Raw genomic sequence first — 25,332 nt, 5'->3', positions numbered from 1 at the left:
AGTATCCCTAAGGCTACATGCGCACGCTGCTTCTTTTTCGTGTTCACAAACTGCAGCGAAAACTGCAGCCAAAACTGCACCTTGTCAGAGAGAGCCTGGAAATGTCACAAAAAAATGTAGGTGCTTTTTTGGTGCGTTTTTTGCTGCTTTTTTGGTGCGTTTTTGGCTGCAGTTTTGTCAATTATTTAATGTATTTTTCAGTTCAAACAAGCCCATAAAGCTTGTTGAATTGAAAAAAGAAAAAAAAAAAATTTTTAGAAATAATTAAAAAAAAAAAATTGGCGTGCGGTCCCCCCCAATTTTAATGCTAGCCAGATAAAGCCATACGGCTGAAGGCTGGTATTCTCAGGATAGGGAGCTCCACGTTATGGGGAGCCCCCCAGCCTAACAATATCAGTCAGCAGCTGCCCAGAATGGCCGCATTCATTAGATGCGGCTGTTCTGGGACAGTACCCGGCTCTTCCCGATTTGCCCTGGTGCGTTGGCAAATCGGGGTAATAAGGAGTTATTGGCAGCCCATAGCTGCCAATAAGTCTAGATTAATCATGTCAGGCGTCTCCCCGAGATACCTTCCATGATTAATCTGTAAGTGACAGTAAATAAACACCCACCTGAAAAAATCCTTTATTAGAAATAAAAAACACAAACAAATTCCCTCGTTCTCCCATTTAATAAGCCCCAAAAAGCCCTCTATGTCAGGCATAATCCAGGATGGTCCAGCCTCGCTTCCAGCTCTGCTGCATGGAGGTGACCGGAGAAGCAGCAGACACTGCCGCTCCGGTCAGCTCCACGCAGCAACTGAAGAGAGCCGCGCGATCAGCTGAGCTGTCACTGAGGTTACCCGCGGCCACCGCTGAATCCAGCGGTGGCCGCGAGTAACCTCAGTGACAGCTCAGCTGATCGCGCTACTGCGTGGAGCTGACAGGAGCGTGGAGGACGGGACTATCAGTGGCGGTGGCAGCGAGAGGGGTCCATCATCTCTCCTGTGCGTGCACATACAGGGGAGATGATGTGGAGGACGGGACTATCGGCAGCGAGAGGGGGATGGACATTGACAGCTGAAAACATTGATTTTTCCCTCTCGCTGCCGCCGCCGCTGATAGTCCCCGTCCTCCACATCATCTCCCCTGGGGACAGCGGTACTTCGGGGAACACGTGGAGGACGGGGCGGGACTACTTGCCTGTTACCTCACTTCCTGACAAATCACCTGCGTTTCTGGTACCAAAAATGCAGGTAAAAGGCAGGTAAAATGCACCACTTTTGATTAGCATGCATTTTTCCTGCATTTTTGATGCCCTCATTGATTTCAATGGGTGACAAATGTTGACAAAAACGCAGGAAGAATGAACATGCTGCATTTTTTTTTGTCACAAAATTTTGACAAAAAACTGCTGACAAATAAACTGCAATATGCGCATAGAAAATCTGACTTCTCATAGACTTTGCTGGGAAGTCAAATGTCAGAAAGTTCTGCTGACAAAACTGCATCCAAAAAAGCAGCAAAAAAGAGCAGCGTGCGCATGTAGCCTAAGTCCCACAACCTTTTTCTTTTACTCCCCCCCCCCCCGGCAGCTTCAACGTTTATCACCGCCGCTTCTGACGGTCTCTCGAGCTTCCTGCTGATCACAAATTGCCAGTGTTCATGGAGTGCACAAATCAATACAAGTCTATGAGGGCCTCGTTCTGGCTCTCAAAAAAAATAAAAAAAAAAAATAATATACACATATTTGGTATTGCATGGTTTGCAAATGTATGATCAAAATATAAGCTTAATTAACCCCTTCAGCCCCCGGGCACTTTTCGTTTTTGTTTTTTTCTCCCCTTCTTCCGAGAGCCGTACCTTTTTTATTTTTCCATCAATCTTGCCATATAACGGCTTGTTTTTTGCGGGACAAGTTGTACTTTTAAATGAAACCATATGTTTTACCATATAGTGTACTGGAAAACGGCAAAAAAATTCCAAGTGCCGAAAAATTGCAAAAAAAAGTGTGATCGTATGTATCTATGTGATGCCTCAGGTCAGTGCGAGTTTGTAGACACCCAACATGTATAGGTTTACTTGTATCTAAGGGGTTAAAAAAAATTCACAAGCTTGTCCAAAAAAAAAAGTGGCGCACGTTTTGCGCCATTTTCCAAAACCTGTAGCGTCCTCATTTTTTGGGATCTATGGCTCAGTGACTGCTTATTTTTTGCGTCTTGACCTGACGTTTTTAACGGTACCATTTTTGCGCAGATGCTACGTTTTGATCGCCTGTTATTGCATTTTGCGCAAAATTTGCGGCGACCAAAAAATGTAATTTTGGTATTGGAATTTTTTTTGCCGCCACGCCATTTACTGATCAGATTAATTGATTTTATATTTTGCTAGATCGGGCATTTCTGAACGCTGAGATACCAAATATGTGTATATTTTTTATTTTTTTAACCCTTTAATTTTCAATGGGGTGAAAGGGGGGTGATTTGAACTTTTAGGTTTTTTTATAACTTTTTTTTTTATTTTACTAGTCCCCCTAGGGGGCTATAGCGATCAGCAATCCGATCGCTCTTATCCATCTGCTGATCACAGCTATACAGCTGTAAACAGCAGATACAGTCACTTCCTGTTTCACCCTGCTCCGAGCCGGGTGAAAACGAAAGTGAAACTTCGTAGCTGCAGGCATCATCACAAGACCCTGTGCTACGATGGCAACCACCGAAAGTCACGTGATCATGTCACGTGACTTCCGGTGGGGGCGAGGTAAGTAACTGTCTTGGCGGCGCCCATATGCATATCGCTGCCAGATTTTGGCAGCGAAATATAAGGGGTTAATGGCCGCGGGTGGAAGAGATTCCACCCCTGGCTAGCAGGCACACGTCAGCTGTTGAAAACAGCTGATATGTGCGCGGATCGCCGCCGCCCACGCCAGGGGGCGGGGATTAACGGCACACGATCCATGACGTACCGAGTACGTCATGGGTCGTTAAGGAGTTAAGCTAATTGGTAAATGTTTTTTTTTTGGCTGCTGTACCACTGGAAAGCAAATGGAATAAGAGGCGATCAAAACATCATATCTACCCCAAAATGGTACTCATAAAAATTTTGGCTCAAGGTGCAAAAAACAAGCTTTCACACAGTTCCATGGACTTAAAAAAAAAAAAAAAAAGTTATAATTTTTAGCTTGTAATAAGTACTGCAGGTAAAAATACCCAAAAGAACGAATGCGTAATTGCGCTTTTGTTTTTTTTTCCCTTGAAATTTCGCCACACTTTGAACTTGTTTCCCACTTTCCAGTACATGATATGATAAAATGAATGGTGCCGATCAAAAGTAGAACTCATTTTGCAAAAAACAAGCCCTCATACATGCATGTGGATGGAAAAATAAAAGTTACAGCTCTTGGAAGAAGAAGAACAGAAATGAAAAAAGCAATGTCGGGAAGGGGTTAATGACAATGGACAAGGTCTAACCTTTATAACTCAGTGTATAACTGGCACACAGGCACCACCTCTTCTATATGAATGGCAGATACCTGTACAGTGCGTCCACTCATCCACTTGTGCATCTGCCATTCATTTTAGGGTGCTCTTACATAACTAATGTAGAAATATAAAAACACAAGCGTACCTCAAAGACATTTGCAGACTGCTGATATAGATGCACGGCTTTTTCCAAATTTACGTGTTCGATGAGCCTGAAATCAAACGATATAAAGAGTCATTCTCGTTTCAATTCAGGACCGAGTGGAGCAGACCGGCTTATTTCTGATGGACTCACTTCCCGGCCCGTTCTAGTGCCATGGCAGCGGTGTCAGGAGTGCCATTTTCCAGGAACATCATGCTGGCTTTCTCTATCAAATGGATGGCTTCAGGAAGTTTCTGCATCTCCTAATAATGAAATAGAAAAAACCCCCCAAAAAACTAAATGTATGAATGTTCTGCGGATCTAATGCTCTAAACATCACAGCACTAAAGGCCCCGTCACACACAGAGATAAATCTTTGGCAGATCTGTGGTTGCAGTGAAATCATGGACATATTGTTCCATTTGTACACAGCCACGAACCTGCCACTGATTGTCCACAATTTCACTGCAACCACAGATCTGCCGCAGATTTATCTCTGTGTGTGACAGGGCCTTAAGGCCACCTCACAGAAACGAATCAAAATCAGCCAAGAAGTCAGGCAGCAACTCCACAGCCAAATCTCACCTTTAGCATCATCCCTGCTTGTTCATAAGCTCTGTTAAAATAAAATAATGGATGGTACAGGATGTTACAGGAAATTACAGTAATATATAGTGAAACCTACGAATAACGTCAGACATGACCGTATAGTACCGAGAACTACCACCACCCCCTCCAACCTTACAGATTACTGTATATACCGCTGTATTAGCATTGTATGGTTGTCACATGCGGCAGAAAAGCTCTCAGCACATAAATCAAACAGACCCCTTATTATCCAGATGGAGGACATAAAAGAATACCTGTCCTGCTCCGTCCATCAGGTATATGTCAGGGTTACAATAAAACATAGCAAAACGCCTGGGTCATACTGCATACAGGAGCCGCACTCTGTAGTTCTGCACTTATGGACAATAAGAGGTCTCTACCGTGATAGAACTAAAATTATGTGATTAACTAGATCAGAAAATTATTACCAGGAAATCCTGGTGTTGACCTTATAGACACATGACATTGTATCAGTATAATTCCCAGAACATAATGTTAGAGGAGACCCAGCAAAACTACCTACCCTGTGAGATGGTTTAGTGAATTCTGCATTGAGCGGGGAGTTGGTCCAGATGACCCAGGAGGTCCCTTCAACTCTAACATTCTAGGATCCAAACACCCTATAAAATGGTGTACTTCTCACATACAACCCTACTAATCGGTTTAGGCTCAGCTTACATTTGCAATTGTAATTTCCACTGTTCTGATTCGTTCTACAGCACAATGAAGAACATGCTGGATCTGTCTCATGACAGACATTAATGGCACCCAACAGACCTCATTGACTATAATAGGGTCCATCTGTTTGCTCTTATGGCTCTCCATTAATTTCATAATTTTCTTTCTAATCTCCTGAGACAACTCTTTCCTTTGCTTCCTCTGGTCCATGTTGAGTGTGGTACACACAATGTCATCAAAACAGCACAGTGAGTATCTGTAGCTCTATATACAGACCCACTGACTGATAAGATTGCAGACACCTGTGATGCTAATTAAACAACACACCTTGATTTAACATGTCTCTTGTCACATTGTTTTCAGGGGTACCATCATTTCTGTCCAGGCCTGTTTCATCAATTTTATTTTAAAAAAAAATTCTGTGGAAGCATGGTTTAAAAGCCATTTCTGACTTTCATTTGGTCATTTTCATAGAATTTTTATGTATTATTACTTCTGTTAGAGTCAAGTTATTTCTGTGACCAGTGTAGGTTTTTCTTTCATTAAATGAGGGGTACCAACAATTTTGACGACGTGTGTATCAGCTGCCAGCCAGACATTTCCTCTTCAGAAGCTGTTGCATTACACATGTATTATAACATGACCCTGATTCAGATGAAGTCATGTCTGCAAATCATGAACAGGTGGGAGCTTTCTGGGGGTCTCTTAAGCAGGTGAACCCCTATATGTTACCAATACACACTGATGTTTCCTGTTCGGATTACTGACGGCATTGTGGTCATGAAATCCTGGTGCAGATCGCAGTCAGCAGAATACATGGATGTCTCCACACATTTCTACCACTACTGAGGCCAGGCACTTTGTGCATATTGCAGTATTTGCACAACCGAATCCACACAAAGCCCATGATAACACTGCGCCTGCCAAAAATCAGAAGGGGACATGTTACAAATCTGTAGCTCAGTGGGATTAACTGTGAGCAAAGAATTAAAGCCGTTTCCACATAGTAATCTACATTATTGTCCCCTTTAATCCACAGCCAGCTACAGTATTTAGATTATACTTACTTTGCAGCATGAAAAAGACTGGTAATATTTGGTTAAGGTTTCAAAATGTGAAATAAATGAAGTTACAAGAATGCTGGGACCAGTTGTAGACTGCGTGCTACATGGGTAGCAATGGGTGCCGCATGCAATCATCTGTGTAAAGCCAGTTAGTCCTTAGAGCCATGTACATGGTGACACTCCAGTCATTCACATCTACTAACTAGTAACTCTCCAACCCCACAAGACACTCAAGTTAATTTTGGTTCCCACTTTTGTAAAACTTGACAATATTCTAATTACATGATGCATACAGTATGGTCGGGTGAGGCCTGGAATATGGGACATCTCATCAGGACGAGAAGGCATCTGCAAACCCGTAACACTGCTGCTGAGCTAGCTAAATATCTTCCTGTCATTCCTTAACATCTCATTATATACCAATCAGCCCCAACCATAAAATCACTGTCTGTGAGTGTGAGGAACAGTGATCATTTTGTGACAATTGCATGTCAGAGGTTGGATATATATCAGGTAAAAAGTAAACCGTGAAGCAGGAGAAAACAAACAAACAAGTGTAAGGAGTTGAGTGCCTCGGACACATGGCATGCTGTGATGACTAGACGACTGGACCAGAGCTTTTCCAAAATGTCAGTTCTTGTCTCTGTTCCTAGTATTTAGCGCCTACCAGACGTAGTCCAAGAAAAGGACACCTGACGAGCTGGGGACCTGGTCATGAAACCAAGGAGCGTGAAGGCTAGATCATCTGGTCAGACCTCACAGAAAAGCTCCTGTAGCACAAACTGCCCAAAACAGTAAAGGGGGCTTTACACACTACGACATCGCTAATGCGAACTCGTTGGGGTCACGAAATTGGTGACGCACATCCGGCCGCTGTAGCGATGCCGTTGCGTGTGACACCGATGAGCGATTTTGCATCGTTGCAAAAACGTGCAAAATCGCTCATCGGTGACATGGGGGTCCATTCTCAAAAATCGTTACAGCAGTAACGAGGTTGTTCCTCATTCCTGCGGCAGCACACATCGCTCCGTGTGACGCCGCAGGAACGAGGAAGCTCTCCTTACCTGCCTCCCGGCCGCTATGCGGAAGGAAGGAGGTGGGCGGGATGTTACGGGATTGGCCGGCCGCTCAGTGACGTCGCTGTGACGCCGCACGGACCGCCCCCTTAGAAAGAAGGCGGTTCGCCGGTCACAGCGACGTCGCCAGGCAGGTAAGTATGTGTGACGGGTCTGTGCGATGTTGTACGGCACGGGCAACAATTTGCCCGTGTCGCGAAACAGATGGGGGCGGGTACCCACAGTAGCGATATCGGGACCGATATCGCAGTGTGTAAAGCCCGCTTAAGGCTGCTTTCACACTTTTTTTTTTAACATGCGTCCTGAACGGTTTTTTAACGCAAAAAACGGATCCAGTGCAAATGAGTTTTCACTTCAATGCATTTGCAATGGACTCGCGTCAACATGTGTTCACATGCGTTTGCGTGCGTTATAGCGAGGATCCAGCGACTTGCAGTTTTTTAACATTTTTCAAAAACGCTACTTGTAGCGTTTTTGAGCTGCGTCCAAACACTAAGTCGCTGGATCCTGACTATACTGCACGCAAACGCGTGTGAACGGTGGTATGCTGATAGACAGGATCCTGTTTGGCCAGAAACCAACCTGGCGTGATCACAGTCTCTCTCTTTGTCTCTCTGCCTCCTCTCCCTCACTCTTTTCTCTCTCCTCCTCTTTCATCTCACTCTCTATCTCTCTCTCCTATCTCTCTCTCTCCTCTTGCTCTACTCTCTCTCCTATCTCTCCCTCCTCTCTCTCTCTCTCCTCTCTCTTTCTCTCCTGTCTTTTGCCCTCAGCTGCGTCTGAATTTCCAGTCTGTCACTTTCAGTTCCCCTCACTACCGATCACATGACTCCAATGCCCGCCCATAAACTTCAAGTGACAGGATCCTGCAAAATAACATGTGTTTTTCTTTGCAAAAACAGGATCCGCTTTTGCAGCAAAAAAACGTTTATGAGGCATGTTAAAAAAAACGTAGTGTGAAAGCAGCCTAATTCTGTTCATTATTAAGAAGTGTGAGAACAGTTAGACAGCTCATTGTAATCCATATGGGGCTGCACAGGTATGGCCGCTCAGAATGCCCACATTGACCTCTTTCCACCACCAAAATTACCTAAAATGGGCACACAGCAGTTATGGAGGGAGGTCTGGTCAGATGAATCACTTTCTATTTTATATCTTGTGGATGATGGGGTGTAAATGTTGGTTGCCTGGGGAGAGATGACAGCAAATTGCACTGTCAGTTATAAGGATGTTGTTTTGACACGTACCATCAACCTTAACGTTGCTGCGGGTCAAGTATGCACATTTATTGCAACAGTTTTCTAGAATGGCTGTAGCCTATTCCGGCCACATAAGGTGCCCCATCACATTGAAAAAAAAAAACAAAAAAAAAAACTGTTCAGCAATGATGTAAAGGGACATGAAGATATTAAAAAGTGAGGATTAGACCTTTACATTTTAAAGAAGTTGTCCAGTTACCAAAACCGATTTTTTTTTTTTCCTCATAAATCTTGCTATGTGCCTCTCCACACATCTATCATGTTATTTTACGAATATTACCTTTTATTGTGCTCTAGCAGAACATCCTCATTTCTGGCTCCAGCTCTGATGGGGTTAATCGCTCTCTTGACTTCCTGGGTTCAGTTACTACAACTTCCATAATCCTTTGCAGTAACTAGCAATCTATCTCACACCCACTCTAACTGTTCCCTCCCCTCAGATCTCCACCAAAACAGTTCCCTCCCCTCCTTCCTGTGTGCATTGCCTAATCATGGTAATAGAGCTTTCATCATCCGGTCACCTGCACAACAAGTCCCAGAGTGGAGCAAGATAGTGACATATAGCACACTATGTGTAAGAGCAGAGCATGTCACCGTCTCCACTCTGGGACCTGTGCTGCTGGTAGGATTATATGATCACACTGCCGACACCGCAGGCTCTCCTGACAGCTGAGCACAGCGGGCGGGTGGATAGTGTGATCATTCACATGCGTGGCAGGGGGGGGGGGGGGTGGGGGATTTCAGCTGAGGAACCCCCCCCCCTGTACTCCACACTGGAGCCCGCACCTCCCACAGCTGACTGATGGTAAAGCAGACTGTTCTGCATTTACCCCTGCACACTGGAGCCCGCACCTCCCACAGCTGACCGATGGTAAGCGGCGCCGCTCTACATTCACCGCTCCACACTAAGGGTATGTGCACACGTTGCTTTTTTTTCCGCGCGGAAAAAAACGCACCCTCTGGCAGAGGGGAGAATTGTAAACAATGCTTTTTGAGAAACAACGCATCGAAAACGCATGCGTTTTTCATGCGTTTTTTTAGGTGCGTTTTTTAAGACTGGTCAGTGTTAATAAAGTTGGTTGAACACAGACCTTTGGAAAAAAAAACCTGTGATGTCATTTCCTTCTCCACATTCTGTTTGGATAAATGGGAGGGCTTGGAATGGAAGGAGCACCATTTGAATTTTGGAAAAGTTAAAATAAACTTCGCGCACCAAGCCCCTTAGGTACCTATACGTCAGAAAACCCCCACAAGTGACCCCATTTTGGAATCTGCACCCATCAAGGATTTTATTCAGGAGTATATTAAGCATTTTGAATCCACAGCTACTTCACCAAAAATGTTGCTGTAGCAACAATATTCTCACTTTTAGGCCCGTTTCACACGTCAGTGAAAAATACTGACGTTTTTCACTGGCATGTAAAACACGCACATGTCCCTCCGTGTGCCGTGAATCACGGCACACATGGGTTGTCTAAGTGCAATCCGGGCTCCGTTCTCCGTGGCCCGTGATTGCACTTAGAGATTAACTCACCTGCACCCGCTCCCGCTCTCCATGGTGCTGATCGCTCCCGCGGTGCAGCATCCGGCCGGCGCTGACCCCCGCAGCAGCTGCTTCCGGGTCGGCTGTGTCGTGCATCATGAATATGCGCGACAATAATGAGCCGGCTCAGAAGCAGCAAGCTGCACGGGCTGCAGAGGACATCGCTGGACGCCGGGTGAGTTAAAATGATTTTTATTTTAAAAGCACGTTTTTTTCTGGCACGTGTTTCACGGACCACACCACTGCGTGGTCCGTGGAACATCAGTGATGCCAAAAAAAAATGGACATGTCTCCGTGCGGCAATCACGCACACGCGGGTACGCCGCATGGAGACACGTGCAGTGAAAAATCACTGATGTGTGAGCAGACCCATTCATTATAACGGGTCTGCGTATGTCAGTGATCCTGGTACGTTTAAAAAAAAAGCACAAACGTACCAGAATCACTGACGTGTGAAAGAGGCCTAAGGCTATGTGGCCATGATCCAGCGACACGGCGTCTAGTACAGTGTCAGCCTTCCTGCAGCTGCCCATGCCCACGATTTGGGTTCAGGCTGCTGTGGAGCTCTATGCTACCTGCAGAGAACACTCTCGTCTCCGCAGCATAAATTGACATGCTGAGGCTCGGGAAGCCACGCTACCGGTCAGTTTATGCTGCGGAGAAAAGAAGCACAGTGGGCATGGGATCTCCCAAAATCCTTCCACTGTGCTTCTACTGCACAACGCAGCGTTATGGACGCAGGGAAAACACTCAGCGCCCATAACGCTGCAAACCCTGGTTGTGGACACACAGCCTAAAAAGCGTCAATGGATGAAGGGATGTCAAATATATAGAACGTCCCACCCCCGCCTGCATATTCTAAGCTGGCACCTTTAGTACCTTTCATGTGGCACTAAAGGGTGCCTAGCTTAGTATTTATCCAAGAAAAAAATGACGTGGGGTCCCCCCTATTTTTGATAGCCAGTCAGGGTAAAGCAGACAGCTGTAGCCTGCAAACCACAGCTGGCAGCTTCATCTTGGCTGGTGATCAATTTGGAGGGCTCCCCAGGCTTTTTTTTTTTTTATTTATAAATAAAGAATAAAAAAAAAAAAACAACGTGGGGTCCCCCCAAATTAGATCACCAGCCAAGGTGAAGCTGACAGCTGGGGTCTGGTATTCTCAGGGTGGGAAGAGCCATGGTTATTGGACTCTTCCCAGCCTAAAAATAGCAGGCCGCAGCCGCCCCAGAAGTGGCGCATCCATTAGATGCGCCAATCCTGGCGCTTCGCCCCAACTCATCCCGCGCCCTGGTGCGTTGGCTAACGGGGTAATAAATGGGGTTGATACCAGATGTGTAATGTCACCTGGCATCAATCCCAGCAATTAGTGATGTCACGGCGTCTATCAGACACCCGACATAACTAATTGACAGTAAACAAAAGCAAAAAAAGACAACAAAAATTTTTTTATTAGAAAAAAAAACACTCCCCAAATCATTCCCTTGTTCTCCAATTTAATAAAAAAAAAAATGGGTCCGCAGAAATCCATTTGGATGTCCCACGTCGGCTCTGGACCTTCTATAATATGGGGGCACGTTCAGGGAACGTATCCCCCATTTTCTAGGAGGGCAGACCCTCCATTTGAGGAGAGTGGGTGCCAAAAATCTGCACCCACTCTCCCCGGGTCACAGCTGCAGAGTGCGAGCAGCCAGCACAGCTCACACTGAACACTGTGCTGGCTGTCAGCTGATCTGCTCATGTGACCGGCCAGCGTGCACTGTGAAGGAGGGGGCCGCGGGGGATCAGCGCTGCGACCGGACAGGTATGTATGACACCGGGGGGAATAGGGGGTGAACGGGCAGGGCCTGGGTGCATTTTTCTGTCGCATGTCTCAAGGCACATGCGACAGATAACATAGGAGCAGGGCGGCCGGTGCGCTACTGTGCGCGCGGCCATGTTGGATTTTCGGGAGGGGGGGGGGGCGGTGGTCGGGGCGGGCACTTTGGCGACACCGGGGGCTTTGCCAGGAAGTGAGGTCAACAGGAAGCCTCTTGACCTCACTTCCAGGTAAATGCCTGCGTTCTGGCGTGCCGACAAAGGCCGCGGACCGCAACAAAAATGCAGGTCCATGCGGTGTAGCTGCGTTCTGACCCCACATCATTGATTCAATGGGGGAGAGAACGCAGCCACAACGCACAAAAGAAGTGACATGCTGCTTTTCTTTCCGCACCGATTTTTGGCATCCAAAACGCTGCGGAAAGAAACGCAGCATGTGCACTGATTTTTCAGCTTTCCCATACACTTTGCTGGGAAAGCTGAACGCATGCAATTTGCCACTGAAACGCTGCGGTTCAAAACGCAGCGCTTCCGCGGTAAAAAACGCAACGTGTGCACACAGCCTAAAGCTCTCTGGATCCTCCCCTCGATGCTGGGCTGTGACGTGCGGTAGTCACCGCCCACAGCCCAGTCAGTGTGAGTGGTGCCAGCCTCCTCTGACGTAAGCGTCAAGTTTGAGAGCCCGGAACTTGGTCGGGACATCAGAGGATGCTGGCGGCCACAGCTCCAGGGGTCATGTGACAGGCACTGAGCGTGCAGGATAGTGCCGCTCAGTGCCAGAACTGGAAATAGAGACCAAGTAAGAAGACTCCCAAAATGGTAAGTTACATCCATAGACAAAATAAAAAAGATGGGTGAACCACCCCTTTAAGTGATCAAGCCTCTGTGAGATATGTTGGAAAACAAGCCCAAGTCATATTGGCAGGGGCATATGTGAGGGAAGAACAGGAAGGGTATTTGCCCCAGGCACAGCCTCCAGGGGGCAGCATCAGAGACATCTGCCAGGACTACATTTTCCAGCTCACTGGGAGTGTGCCTCATGTTTTCTAAGCAGACAGACACAAAGAAGCTGTGACACGCAGGATCTTAATTCAATTGTTTTTTCTTCTTTCAGGCGAGAGAATATTTGAAGGTCTGACCCCCGACATTTCCAGGTCAGGGCGACGTTAGCAGCGTGGTCAGGCTATCATGATTACATAAAAATAATAATTATATTTATTCATTTATATAGCGCAAATAATGCCACAGCACTTTACATACAATGACAACACTGTGAGCCCCAATGGAGACAATCTAGGTTCCCTGTGAGTATGTTTTTGGTGTGTGGGAGGAAACTGGAGAACCCGGAGGAAACCCACACAAATAGGGGAGAACATACAAACTCCTTGCTGATGGTGTCCTTGGTGGGATTTGAACCCAGGACCTCAGCGCTGCAAGACTGCAGTGCTAACCATTGAGCCACCGTGCCGCCCATAATGAGCAATATTTGAACCTTTCTGTAAGGATTCTCTATATTTAGTCATGTTTTCTTATATACCATATAACCTTTTATTTTTATAGAGTGAGTTTGATAAAGGTCAAACAGACCGAAATGTCACTATCACACAAATGTATGTTGGATCATTAAAATAAAAGCCTCAAGTGATTTCAGTTCATCCGTTTGAGTGCTGGATTTTGTTTTTTATTATGTAATTTAAAGAAAATGAAGAAAGAATTATTTGCAATCCCATGATGTGACCTGCATAATTTCTTTTTCTTCTTCCCATGCCCAAGAGATGTGGTATGATCAGACCATGTTCCTGTACAGTCAGACAAGGTCATTGCCCCGAACATAGCAGGGGCACATATATAAAATCTCGGCACAGGATTTTTTTTTTTTAAAAAAAAAACAAAAAAAAAACAAAACACCACATTCAATTGTGGAACATATTATTGATCTACTGATTAAAATGAACTTTGATAGTGGAAAAACCTCTTTAAAAAAAAAAAATAAAATAAAAACATACTAGGAATTATAGGTTCATGTAATATAGTTGGATGTGGAACTAACCTGCTATTACAATGGATCACTGTACTAAGCTTGGTGCTGTAGTCATGTACTACTGGTGGTTCTGGTGCTGTGTTCATATACTGATTTTGGTGATGTATTCCTGTGCTGTACTGATTTTCTGATCCTGTACATATGTAACAATCCATAACTTGTAAGATTATGCAATATATAGCCATGTTAATAAATTATTGTACCATCTAAAAAGTTAGGGGGTTCCTACATTTATGTTAGGAGCAGTAAAAGGGTCGATCAAGTCTGTGATTTAAGTCTACAGTCACTTTATGCAACTGCAGACTTCTTAATCTTCACAGCGTGTGCACTGCAAGCTGTAATTATTTTACAATGCGAGAGCTGAGAGTGGGAGATCTCTCAATCCCAAGCATGTGATTTGCATTCATGCTGTCATGTGGCGACTTGACATGCTCTGCCTCGCTCAATTCACTTGTATTGAGAGAGGACATGCATGTCTACTCGAAATGTGGCTAAAAATATACAAATCTCATACATGACTAGCCGCACTTGCCACTGGCACAGGAGAATCCGGATAGCGTACGGTGTGTGCACTTTGAGGACTCAAGTCTGCAGTCATATTGAGTGACTGCAAACTTTCATGACAAACCTGGAAAACACCTTTATTGATCTCAATCAATAGAAATGCAGAGACCTTAACTTGTCAGATGGCACAACAGTATTAACACAGCCATGTATCACGTGATCTTATAAGTTATGGATTGTTGCATGTATACAGGATCACAACCAATAAGACTAAATCACCAAAACAACCATCAGTACAGAAATACACTTATGTCACTTATGGCTCATTCAGACGTCCATGTGTCATGGTCGGATCATGGATATATACCATATTTTTCAGACTATAAGACGCAACGGACCAGAAGACGCACCCTAGTTTTAGAGGAGGAAAATAAAATTTTAAGCAAAAAATGTGGTCATGACACTATTATGGGGCGAGGAACTGCTGCTGATAATATTATGGGGGTAATGTCATAAAATTCTGTACAAAAGGTACCCCATCCTGGTAATGATCCTCCTGCCTTGTATATCATCCCCATCCTTGTATATATGTCCCTCATCCTGGTATAGCCCCCCCCATCCTGCTCATAATATACCCCCATCCTGGTATATGCCCTCATCCTGCTATATGGCCTGTATCCTATCGCACAAAAAAATAAATAAATAAACGTTTATACTCACCTTTCCTCACTCCCTGCAGCATCGATCATCTTCCTCTCTGTGTCAGCAGTAGCGCCACTGACCTGTGTGGAGCCGTTCCCCTGCAGCATCTTGATGTCCTCCTGTCTGCCGACTCGCCTGTGTGTGGATACTAGCGGTGCGTACAGGGATGACATCATCGCTGTGCTCACCGCTCTCCACACACACATCAGCGGCCGGCAGACAGGAGGACATCGCGATGCTGCAGGGACCGGTCAGTATACCGTAATTATTCACTGCCCCCCGCACTGATTATGATATGCGGGGGGCAGAGGGACAGTGAATATAGCCGCACATGATCACTCCAGACTGTAGTTGCCAGGGGTGATCACGCGGGCCAGCTGTTTACTATGTGCGCACCCCCAGCCCACCTGTCAGCGCCGGCTTCAGCGCTTAGAGATGTTGGGCGGGAGGATGGGCGTGCATATGAAATGAGCAGGCCCAAGTGGTCACGGCAAGCGCTGCTACAGCATGCACATGCTGCTGCTGACCCGCTCCACTGCAGCACCCTCATTCCCCGCAGCCATGCCCTACATTCAGACTATAAGATGCACCCCCCACTTTCCCCCAACTGAGTTTGGGTCAAGAGACACATGGCCAGTTTGTGCATTGCAGTCCATAACGCAAAACACTCAGAGGACACAGGAGCTGACCCTTTCATCAGCAGTTCTGATAACAATGCAGCTGGAGCCTGGCTAAGGCTAATTTCACACATCAGTTTTTGGCATCATGCACAATCCGGCGTGTGCCTGATGCATCGGATCCGGTGCAGAATATGCAAAAACTGATGTCAAAAAACGGATCCGGCGCATCCGTTTTTGCATCCTTTTCGCCCGTTTTTTTTGCTGGGTCCGTTTTTTTTTTTTTCAATACATTGGAGCATGCTCAGTTTACAAAAACGGATACGGCAGCCGCATCCGTTTACCGCATTACGCCGGATCCGGCGTCTATAGGCCTCCATTGTAAAACACGCCGTATCGCGCCAGATCCGGCACGATGCGGTTTTTATGCCGGACAAAAAAACGTTACAAGATACGTTCCCTCCGGCCGCCGCTTTAGGCAATTATGACGGATCCGGCAAAAGCCAGATGCAACGCAAGGCCATCAGGCACAATCCGGCGCGAATACAAATCAATGGGGATAAAACGGATCCAGATCAGTTTTAGCCGCTTTTTTTCCGGATTGTGCCTGATGTAAAAAAACTGATGTGTGAAATTAGCCTAAGGCTGCTTTCACACATCGGTTTTTTTTGCCATCAGGCATAACCCGGCAAAAACATGAAAAAACGGATCCGGCGCCTGTTGCCGATGGATCAGTTTTTCCCCCCAATAGACTTTCATTAGCGCCGGATTGTGCCTGATGGCCTTGCGTTTCATCTGTTTTTTGCCGGATCCGGCAAAATGTACTTATCCGGCGGCCAGATGAAATGTTGAAGTGAACGTTTTTGTGTCCGGCAAAAAAAAAAACAAAAAACGGATCGTGCCGGATCCGGCGGCGTGTTTTATAATGGAAGCCTATGGACGCCGGATCCGGCGTAATGCGGCAAAAAAGCGGATCCGGCCACCGGATCCGTTTTTTTGAACGGAGCATGCTCAGTATCACACCGGATCTGTCAAAAAACTGACGGAACTGATGGAAAAAAACTGATGCAACTGATCTGTTTTTTCGCCGCATCAGTTTTTTTCGCCAGATCGTGCCTGATGCTAAAAAACTGATGTGTGAAAGCAGCCTAAATAGACTGGGCAAAAGCAGGAATTTGGAAGCCACTTGCATGCAATTTTTTACAGGAATTCTGCCAGATCCACAAATAAGGCTGCTTTCACACTACGTTTTTTTAACATGCGTCATGAACGTTTTTTTAACGCAAAAACGGATCCAGTGCAAATGCGTTTTCATTTCAATGCATTTGCAATGGACTCGCGTTAACATGCGTTCACATGCGTTTGCGTGCGTTATAGTGAGGATCCAGCGAGTTGCAGTTTTTTAACATTTTCCAAAAACGCTACTTGTAGCGTTTTTGAGCTGCGTCCAAATACTGCAAATTGCTGGATCCTGACTAAACAGCACGCAAACGCATGTGAACGCTGGCATACTGATAGACAGGATCCTGCTTGCTCTACTGAGCATGCCCAGAAACCAGCCTCCGTGATCAGTGTCTCTCTCCCCCTCCCTCTCTCTCCTCCCATCTCTCTCCCCTGTCTCTCCTCCCTCTCTCTGTCTCCCCCCCACCTGAGAGCTGCGGACACTCGTAACCAAGGTAAATATCGGGTAACCACTTCTCTTAGTTACCCGATGTTTACGTTGGTTACGTGTGTAGACGCTCGTAACCAAGATAAATATCAGGCATCCAAACAAGTTACCCGATGTTTACCTTAGTTACGATCCTCCGCAGCTGTCAGATGCCGGCTCCCAGTCTGTCCCATTCAGTTCCCCTCACTCCCGATCACATGACTCCAATGCCCGCCCCTAAACATCCAGTGACAGGATCCTGCAAAATAACATGCGTTTGCATGCATTTTTTTGCTGTAAAAGCAGGATCCGCTTTTACAGCAAAAAAACGTTCATGACGCATGTTAAAAAAACGTAGTGTGAAAGCAGCCTAAAGGGGAGTAGTAAAGCTTGACAACTTTCCATGCTGGATAAAATAATAATAGTTTATTTTCTCTTTAAAAGCTGCTTTTTTATTTTCACTTTAAATGCTACTTTTTTTATTGTAATTGTGTATCCATGGTGTATAAAAACCAAACTGATATTTCAAAAAAGGATACGCTTTGTTGTTCTCATGAGATTCAGCCTCCCTTAAAAAGGCATCTTTGGCCTGGTCGTACTGTTTGGCATTTTTAAAGGCAACAGCTGTAAGAAACAAGTAAAACCATCATATCATTATACAAAAGCATACACATTAACCAGAAAGATGGAAGGCTTTTTTCTAATCATTATTATAATGTCTGGTCGTAACTGAACAACACGGGTGCCATATCTGTTTTGAAAAGACAGGGACAGACTTATAAGGGGAAGCATCAATGTGATATTTAGGACAATCAGATAATGATCTATATTGAAGAATGTTATGATCATGTTCTTATAGAGAGGAGAGGCGAGGCGCTAAACTGCAATGTGTGCACCATTAACAGGGGAGTACTTTCACCATATCATTTTTACGCTGATTTTCCAACTTCCAAAAGGCAAAATCTTGAATGCTTATTGTATGAAGCAGATCAGGTGATGTGTACTTGCGTAATTCGGGAGGGTGCTGTCCAAGATACAACACTTTATCAAGGTGTGCAGAATTAGGCAAAAAAAAAAAAAAAAAAAAGAAGATTGCAGTTAGGCTATGTGCGCACATGTGCGTAATTCATGCAGTTACGCTGCACTTTGTAGCGCAGCGTAACTGCATGCGTCCTGCGTCCCCTGCATAATCTATGGAGATTGTGCAGGGGCCGTAGGCACGTGGCATATTAGAGCGCAGCGCTTCGGCTGCTGCCCGAATCGCTGCGTTCTAAGAAGTGACATGTCACTTCTTCCGTGCGCTTTGCCGGCAGCCCCTGCTCTGTCTATGGCAGGAGCTGCAGGCAGAGCGCACGTTCTTGCCGGCACCATGCGCTTCAGAACGCAGCTTTTCAGCTGCGCTCTGAAGCGCACCTTTTCGGTGCGGTGCAGAGCGCACACGTGCGCACATAGCCTTAGCCAGCATGGAGTCGGCAGTCAATCAGCATGACAGTCAGTGACACCTGTGAGTAGAGCAAAGCGGAAGAGAAGCTGCTCTAATGACGTGATGTCAATTGAAGCTGCTGCATTGTTGGCAGGGGCCATCTGTGATCGCTCTGAGCCGGAAGAGATCAGCGCTGGGCACAAAAAAAAAAAAAAAAAAAAAAAAACAAACACAACCAGGGAGGTAGCAACTGCCTTACTGTAAAATCATAGCTTTGTAAGGAAAAAAAATTCCAAAGTCATGGATATCTACTGTAAGAAGCTAACAGTTCTTGAAAAGAAGGGGGCTATATTGGCCACTGAGATATATATAGATATATATATATATATATATATATATATTTGAGCAAGGATGGTTGACCTTAGGGAGATCAACATCCACCACTGCGGAGACACCATCACGTGTTTCTCAACGCAGTGATTCTAGAGCAATGCCCCCTGGGAAATATTCAAAGCAAGCTTCCTACTCCACACTGATGAGGGGCAAATACCCCGAAACGGCTGTCTGTGGATGGATACCATGTTTGGCATAGGTGGTCTCCTTGACTGGAGACTGCTCTTCCCGTGGTTGTTCCTTCCCGGTGAAAGACCTGGCTAGTTTCCTGCCAGCGTTGAGAAACATGTGATGGTGTCTCCGCAGGCCTTCTTGCTTTGTATATATTTATATATATATATATATATATATATATATATATATTATATACACACACACACACACACACACACACGGATCGAGTTGTTTGGTTATTATTCTCACTTTAACTGATGAAAATAAACAATTGAGATGGGAAAAGTTACGTTTTTCGTTTAGTGACATAATAATTGTGCACACTAAGGCTATGTTCACACGTTGAGTTTTCGCTGCTTTGTTTGTTTGTTGTTTTAGCAGTAAAACCTGCTCTCTTGGCAATAAAAAAGCTGCTTACGGAAAACAGGTTTTGCTGCATTTTTGATGTGTCGTGTATATAGTACATGTTTAAATAAATTTAGTTTCATTTATCGGAGAAAAGAAAAAAAAAAAGCAAATATGTGCCTGTGTGTGCATATTTTTTCTGGAATATAGATTTTGCTGGTACTGTAAAGTGCAGCTTTATATTTGCATAAAAATGAGGAAAAAAAATGCAGCAAAACCGTTGTGTGAACATAGCCTAATAGTCGCCGGATAATTCTGCACACACAGGTAGTCTCCTAAGAAAGACAAAACGTCACTTTTTCATATATTCAGTTTTCAGGTTTATTAACCTTTCGGTTTGACGGACAGCGATGTAGTTGTTTAATAATGCAATGAATCATTTAAAAATAAAAAAAAAAAACAGGTTAATAATTGTGCACACAGTGTACGGTCAGTGACACGGGGTGCGGTGAAAAGGCTGGAAAAAGAGATAATTAATCCAAACATGTGAAGCTCATTGTTCTTTGTGCCTGAAATACTTCTTAATACTTTAGGGGAACCAAACAGAATTCTGGTGGATTGAGGGGTTGAATAATAAATGACCCTCTGAATAAACTTTTCACAATTTTAAAAAAAAAAAAAAAAAAAAAAAAGAAAGAACATTCTTTTTTGCTGCAGTGCATTTCACACTTCCAGGCTGATCTACAGTCCAAATGTCACAATGCCAAGTTAATTCCGAATGTGTAAACCTGCTAAATCTGCAGGGGGTTGAATACTACTTGTAGGCAGTGTACATCTTGATTTTTGCCTTGAGGCACCATTTTTAATGTATCTGGAACCTTTTAAGCTCTACTAATATGTTTTCTATCCAAATGGCTGGATACCTTCGCTTGCTCTCACCGAACACTCAACCTACACTGATACACTGTAACAAACTTTCACAGCAGATTGTGCAGCTAGACCTGTGTACACCGACAATGTGTAAAAAGTCCTCATTAGGGATAAGTCTGGAAAGAAAGAAGGTTTCCATTGACTGACAGTAATTTTAGATCTTAAAAATAATAAAGAAATGAAGGAAAATATATCAGAATATTACTGACTTTTCAACATATAACGATTGACATTTAGTTAGACAACAGGACTCGGGCAATTGTCTGGTATCAGAGGTAGAGACGCTGGACGGTACATTTGCTGAGGCAGTCGCCATACATTAGAAGAACGTGCAGAGGTCCTATTATAATCTATAAGACTCCGGTGCGGTATTCACCAGGAGGCAGACTGTCGCCTCAGAAAAGTGGTGACATCTGTCCATATGCCAAGGTAATGAGCAGGAAACCTAAGTCTGGACATCCCTTTAACAAAGCTCAAGTAGTCATGTAATTCACAGCAATTATTTTTGTTAATCTTTAAAGTAGTCCTGTCCTGGCAGGTGTCCGAGAGTAAGACGTCTCTGGACACATCAGACACGGAACCCTGACTGTACAAGTAATGACCACAACATAATGGCTGCATCCATAGTTACATCCTCAACAACCCGTGAGTAAGGCTAGTTTCACACTTGCGTTGAACGGTATCCGTTGCATTGCGTTGTGTAACGGATGCGTTGCATATAATGGCACAATGGATGCAATGAATCGTACAAAACAACAGAAGGCTTTTTTTTTTTTTTTTTCTTCTTGACAGTTTACCGGCAGCAGACTATTGTGAACGATCAGCTGATCACCCGGCGGCCGGGTGCTCAGATTGCTCTCACATCTCTGATTGTTCTCCCATGCCGGCGGCCGGGCGCTCAGCTGAGCGCTCTCACATGCCGGCGGCCGGGCGCTCAGCTGAGAGCTCTCACATGCCGGCGGCCGGGCGCTCAGCTGAGCGCTCTCACATGCGGGCGGGCGGGCGCTCGGCTGAACGTTCGACCACCGAGAGACAAAATAAAGTTTATGTGATAAGAAAAAAAAAAAAAAAAAAAAGCATGCGCAGTGAAATCCTACGGATTCCGCTGCTCAAAAAAAGTTACATTCTGCGTTCCTTCTGCCCGACGCAACATCAAAATAACGACGCTGCATTGTCCAGCAGATGCAATGTTGACACTTGCATTACAGTGCGTCGTTCATACAAGTCTATGGAAAATAGCGCAGTGCGTTAACGGACTGCGCTATTCTCCATAGTGACGGACTGCGCTGAACGCAAGTGTGAAAGTAGCCTAAATGTGCCTTAGCCCTTTTACTGCAGGTGCAAACGTTGTACCCTGGATGAGCAAACCAAGGCCATTATACACCACCACAAGTATATTGGTTTAATTTTTCTAAAAGAATAAAAAAAAACAAAAAAAAAAACAAAACACTCATAAGCTGTGTTCACACTGTTTTTTCTTCTGCAGCCAAAACCTGATCTCTTGGCATTAAAAAAAGCTGCCGGTTTTCCTAACTATGTTGCTGTTTTTTTTCATGATCCCAAGATCAGGTTATACAAGGTGCTAGGCCACCAACGTAAGATGCATGAGAAACTATAAAATATTTTTGAAAAAAAGGGCAACTAGATCAGAGTGTTTAGGGGAAAAATGTTTTTTTATGACTGAAAAAAAAAAAAAAAAATAGTGACTATTCTAAATCAAAAAGCTGGATTCATGTGTGAAGCACAACATGGTTGGATGTGTTCATGAAAGATAGGATGGGAGAGGAACTGATAGGACATTATTTACTTTCACACATTGGTAGGGCATTTTTACTTTGACATTTTCACAGAAATGTTTATCTAACATTTTCACTTTCTAGAACTGAAAAAAATGCTGCAAAATGCTGCAACGGACAAGGTGCATTTTTTTTTTTTTTTAAAAAAGCAGTTTTCCAAATCAGTCAGGAAAAAATAAAAGAAACATGTGCATGAGATTTCTGAAATGTTATAGCTTTAGCTGGTGCTGTAAAAAACAACTTTTAATTTTCATAAAAAAAAAAAAAAAAAAAAACACGTGTGAATATAGCCATACAAAAAAAAAAAAAAAAAAAGTGATGATTAATCTTATATTTTCAATTGAGAAAAATACATTAGTTAAAAAACAGATTTTCCTCCGATGACAGCAATTTAACTCTGTAAATACACTATCGCTATGTGCCCACGAGAGCTTGCTTCTGCGAATTTTGCCGCGGAAAACCTGCGGATTTATCTGGATTTTCCAGATAAATCCACAGGTTTCAGTAGGTACAGACACTTCCCATGTTATCCTATGGGACATGGGGAGTGCTGTGACCATGCTGTGGAATGTGCGGCTGCGGAATATGCTGCGGATGTCCCGCAGCCGCACACAACTGCATGTCAGTTATTCCTGCGGAATTACCTGCGGAAATCCTGGCTCTCCACTATGGAGATAGATGCCAGGACGTCCGCAGGTTTACCTCATGAAAGTCCGCAGGTTTACCGCAGCTATTCCGCTGTAGTGGGCAGCTGCGGTAAACCTGCGGCCGTACCTGCGGATACATCTGCAGGTACGAGCTCCCGTGGGCACATAGCCTATGAAATCTGACAGCTGTCACCATGCAGCCTGGGAGACAGACTCTTATGGGCAGATTCATTCTTGGCATTGTGACAGTAACATAAGGTGTTTTTTTTTTTTTTTATAAAAAAAAAAAAAATTGTAAAAGACATGGGACTTTTTTCCCCCTCCATCTCAGGCACAGATCTCTTAAAAATTATACCAGAATTTAGCGTACAATGTAGAACAATTCTGCACCATGCAGTCAACCAAAAATGAGCCCATCAATTCGGCAGGGATGCTGTACCAGCTGATCAGTGTGGTGCCCGCAGTGAGATCCCCCAGTCTGGAATTGATGATCAATCCTGAGGATGTCATCTTTATCATGAGGCCAGAGGACCCCTCTAACAATACAACTCCCTGCAGTCCTGCTCACAGTTACGGCTCGTGCACACAACCGATGTTCCTATCCTTGGTTTTCATGAACAGCACTTGAATCTATGATTCTGTACGAGACCGTGCACATGTCCGATGTCTTCCTTGGACTGAGTGGTCCAAGGAAATAAAAAAAAAAAAAGATACGTTCAATTTTGATTTGAGTGTAAGATCAAAATTGGCCAAGTGAGTCTATGGTTGGGTGGAAAACATCAGACTGCGCTCAGATGACATCAGTGTGAAGCGATTGTCACATACAGACCGGATGGAGAAGGAAGGGAAACATATATTTTCTCTCCACCTCTGAGAACAGTGAATCCCACTGATCAGAGTCTGGTTCGCATAATCGGACTGTTTTTCTCGGACAGAGAGATCACGCTTTGTGCTCCCACCCGGTGTCACCAATATTATGTCCCCCATTCCTCAGCTGCGGTCACTTCTGTACGTACCTGCCTTGGAATACTCAGACGCGGCGCTGTCATAGTCTGGTTTCCACTTTAAGAATCCGGTTTTCAAACTATAAAAACAATGAAAAATACAATGAGAAAAAGAAAAGAAAATAGAGAAAGTCTTGGAAATCTGCACCCGATAATCTGATAATCCCCGAGCTTCCAGAACCGCCATAAATGAGGAGCTTCACAAAGAAGACTGAGGCAGTAAGGGAAGTCCTCAGTCACTGGCCACCAAGAGGACCCCTGTACATGCCCAAGATGATAGTTATAGGTCCGGGCACTGCAGCTCAACATTCAGGACTGGAAGATCCCGAGGAAGCCAGGAATGCAGGGAGGAAACCTGAGTCACAGAGACAGGGAGGCCATCACCCAGCTTTCCTACACTCCTGAATGGCAGAGCTATAAGGAAGGACATGGCAGGACCCAGGCAGCTGGGAGCAGAGCGAGGGGGCCCCGCGGCACGGGAGCAGAGCGAGGGGGCCCCGCGGCACGGGAGCAGAGCGAGGGGGCCCCACGGCACAGGAGCAGAGCGAGGGGGCCCCACGGCACGGGAGCAGAGCGAGGGGGCCCCGCGGCACGGGAGCAGAGCGAGGGGGCCCCGCGGCACGGGAGCAGAGCGAGGGGGCCCCACGGCACAGGAGCAGAGCGAGGGGGCCCCGCGGCACAGGAGCAGAGCTGTCCATTATCACCGGGTCCTACAGAGAACCACAGGCCATAAACATGAGCTGGCAGAATACAGGGCGGAGGATGCCCGGCCCCACACAGGGGCATGATGGCAGCAGGGGCCACACCAGGCGGCACAGTCCCTCTCCGGCCTCCTCTTACCATTTCTCCGCTTTCGCCAGATGCTCTAAAGCTTCATTGATCTTCTGAGCCGCCATGACAGCTCCGGCAATAATATCATACGTCACCCGGAGGCGGAACCGGAGGAGGCGGAAGGCAAAAGTCAGTGGCGGCTGCAGGACCTTACATGACGTCATCGCCATATGATCAGTCACGTGGTGTAGGTAGAGTCAGGCTCGGGGCTGTCAGGCTGCAGCAGTGGAGTTTTCCCAGGAGAGGGAAATGATGTGTGTAGCAGAGCGCAATGCATTATATACAGGGATCAGCTGTGCATGTGTGTGATATACAGGGATCAGCTGTGCACGTGTGTGATATACAGGGATCAGCTGTGCATGTGTGTAATATACAGAGATCAGCTGTGCGTGTGTGTGATCTACAGGGATTAGGTGTGTGTGTGTGTGTGTGATATACAGGTATCAGCTGTGCGTGTGTGTGATATACAGGGATCAGCTGTGCATGTGTGTGATATACAGGGATCAGCTGTGCATGTGTGTGATATACAGGGATCAGCTGTGCATGTGTGTAATATACAGAGATCAGCTGTGCGTGTGTGTGATCTACAGGGATTAGGTGTGTGTGTGTGTGTGTGATATACAGGTATCAG

At 45.2% G+C, this 25,332-nt stretch overlaps 1 protein-coding gene across 1 annotated transcript in view; it reads right to left on the bottom strand.

The window, feature by feature from the left end:
* The window catches only part of NAPG (NSF attachment protein gamma), a 53,345-nt gene extending 28,483 nt beyond the window's left edge, over positions 1–24,862 (bottom strand). Inside the window, exons 1-7 of the mRNA XM_075316402.1 lie at positions 24,711–24,862; positions 23,883–23,950; positions 17,698–17,782; positions 5,957–5,974; positions 4,188–4,218; positions 3,756–3,865; positions 3,606–3,672 (exon numbers count right to left, since the gene is read on the bottom strand). Of these exons, the coding sequence (XP_075172517.1) occupies positions 3,606–3,672; positions 3,756–3,865; positions 4,188–4,218; positions 5,957–5,974; positions 17,698–17,782; positions 23,883–23,950; positions 24,711–24,766 (435 nt within the window). The 5' untranslated portion in view covers positions 24,767–24,862. The remainder of the gene's footprint in view (positions 1–3,605; positions 3,673–3,755; positions 3,866–4,187; positions 4,219–5,956; positions 5,975–17,697; positions 17,783–23,882; positions 23,951–24,710) is intronic.
* Positions 24,863–25,332: the final 470 nt, after the last annotated feature.

Source organism: Anomaloglossus baeobatrachus, chromosome 6 (assembly GCF_048569485.1).
Source record: "Anomaloglossus baeobatrachus isolate aAnoBae1 chromosome 6, aAnoBae1.hap1, whole genome shotgun sequence".
Taxonomy (NCBI): domain Eukaryota; kingdom Metazoa; phylum Chordata; class Amphibia; order Anura; family Aromobatidae; genus Anomaloglossus; species Anomaloglossus baeobatrachus.
Note: the sequence above shows the minus strand (reverse complement) of the source record. Positions and strands in the feature narration are given on the sequence as shown.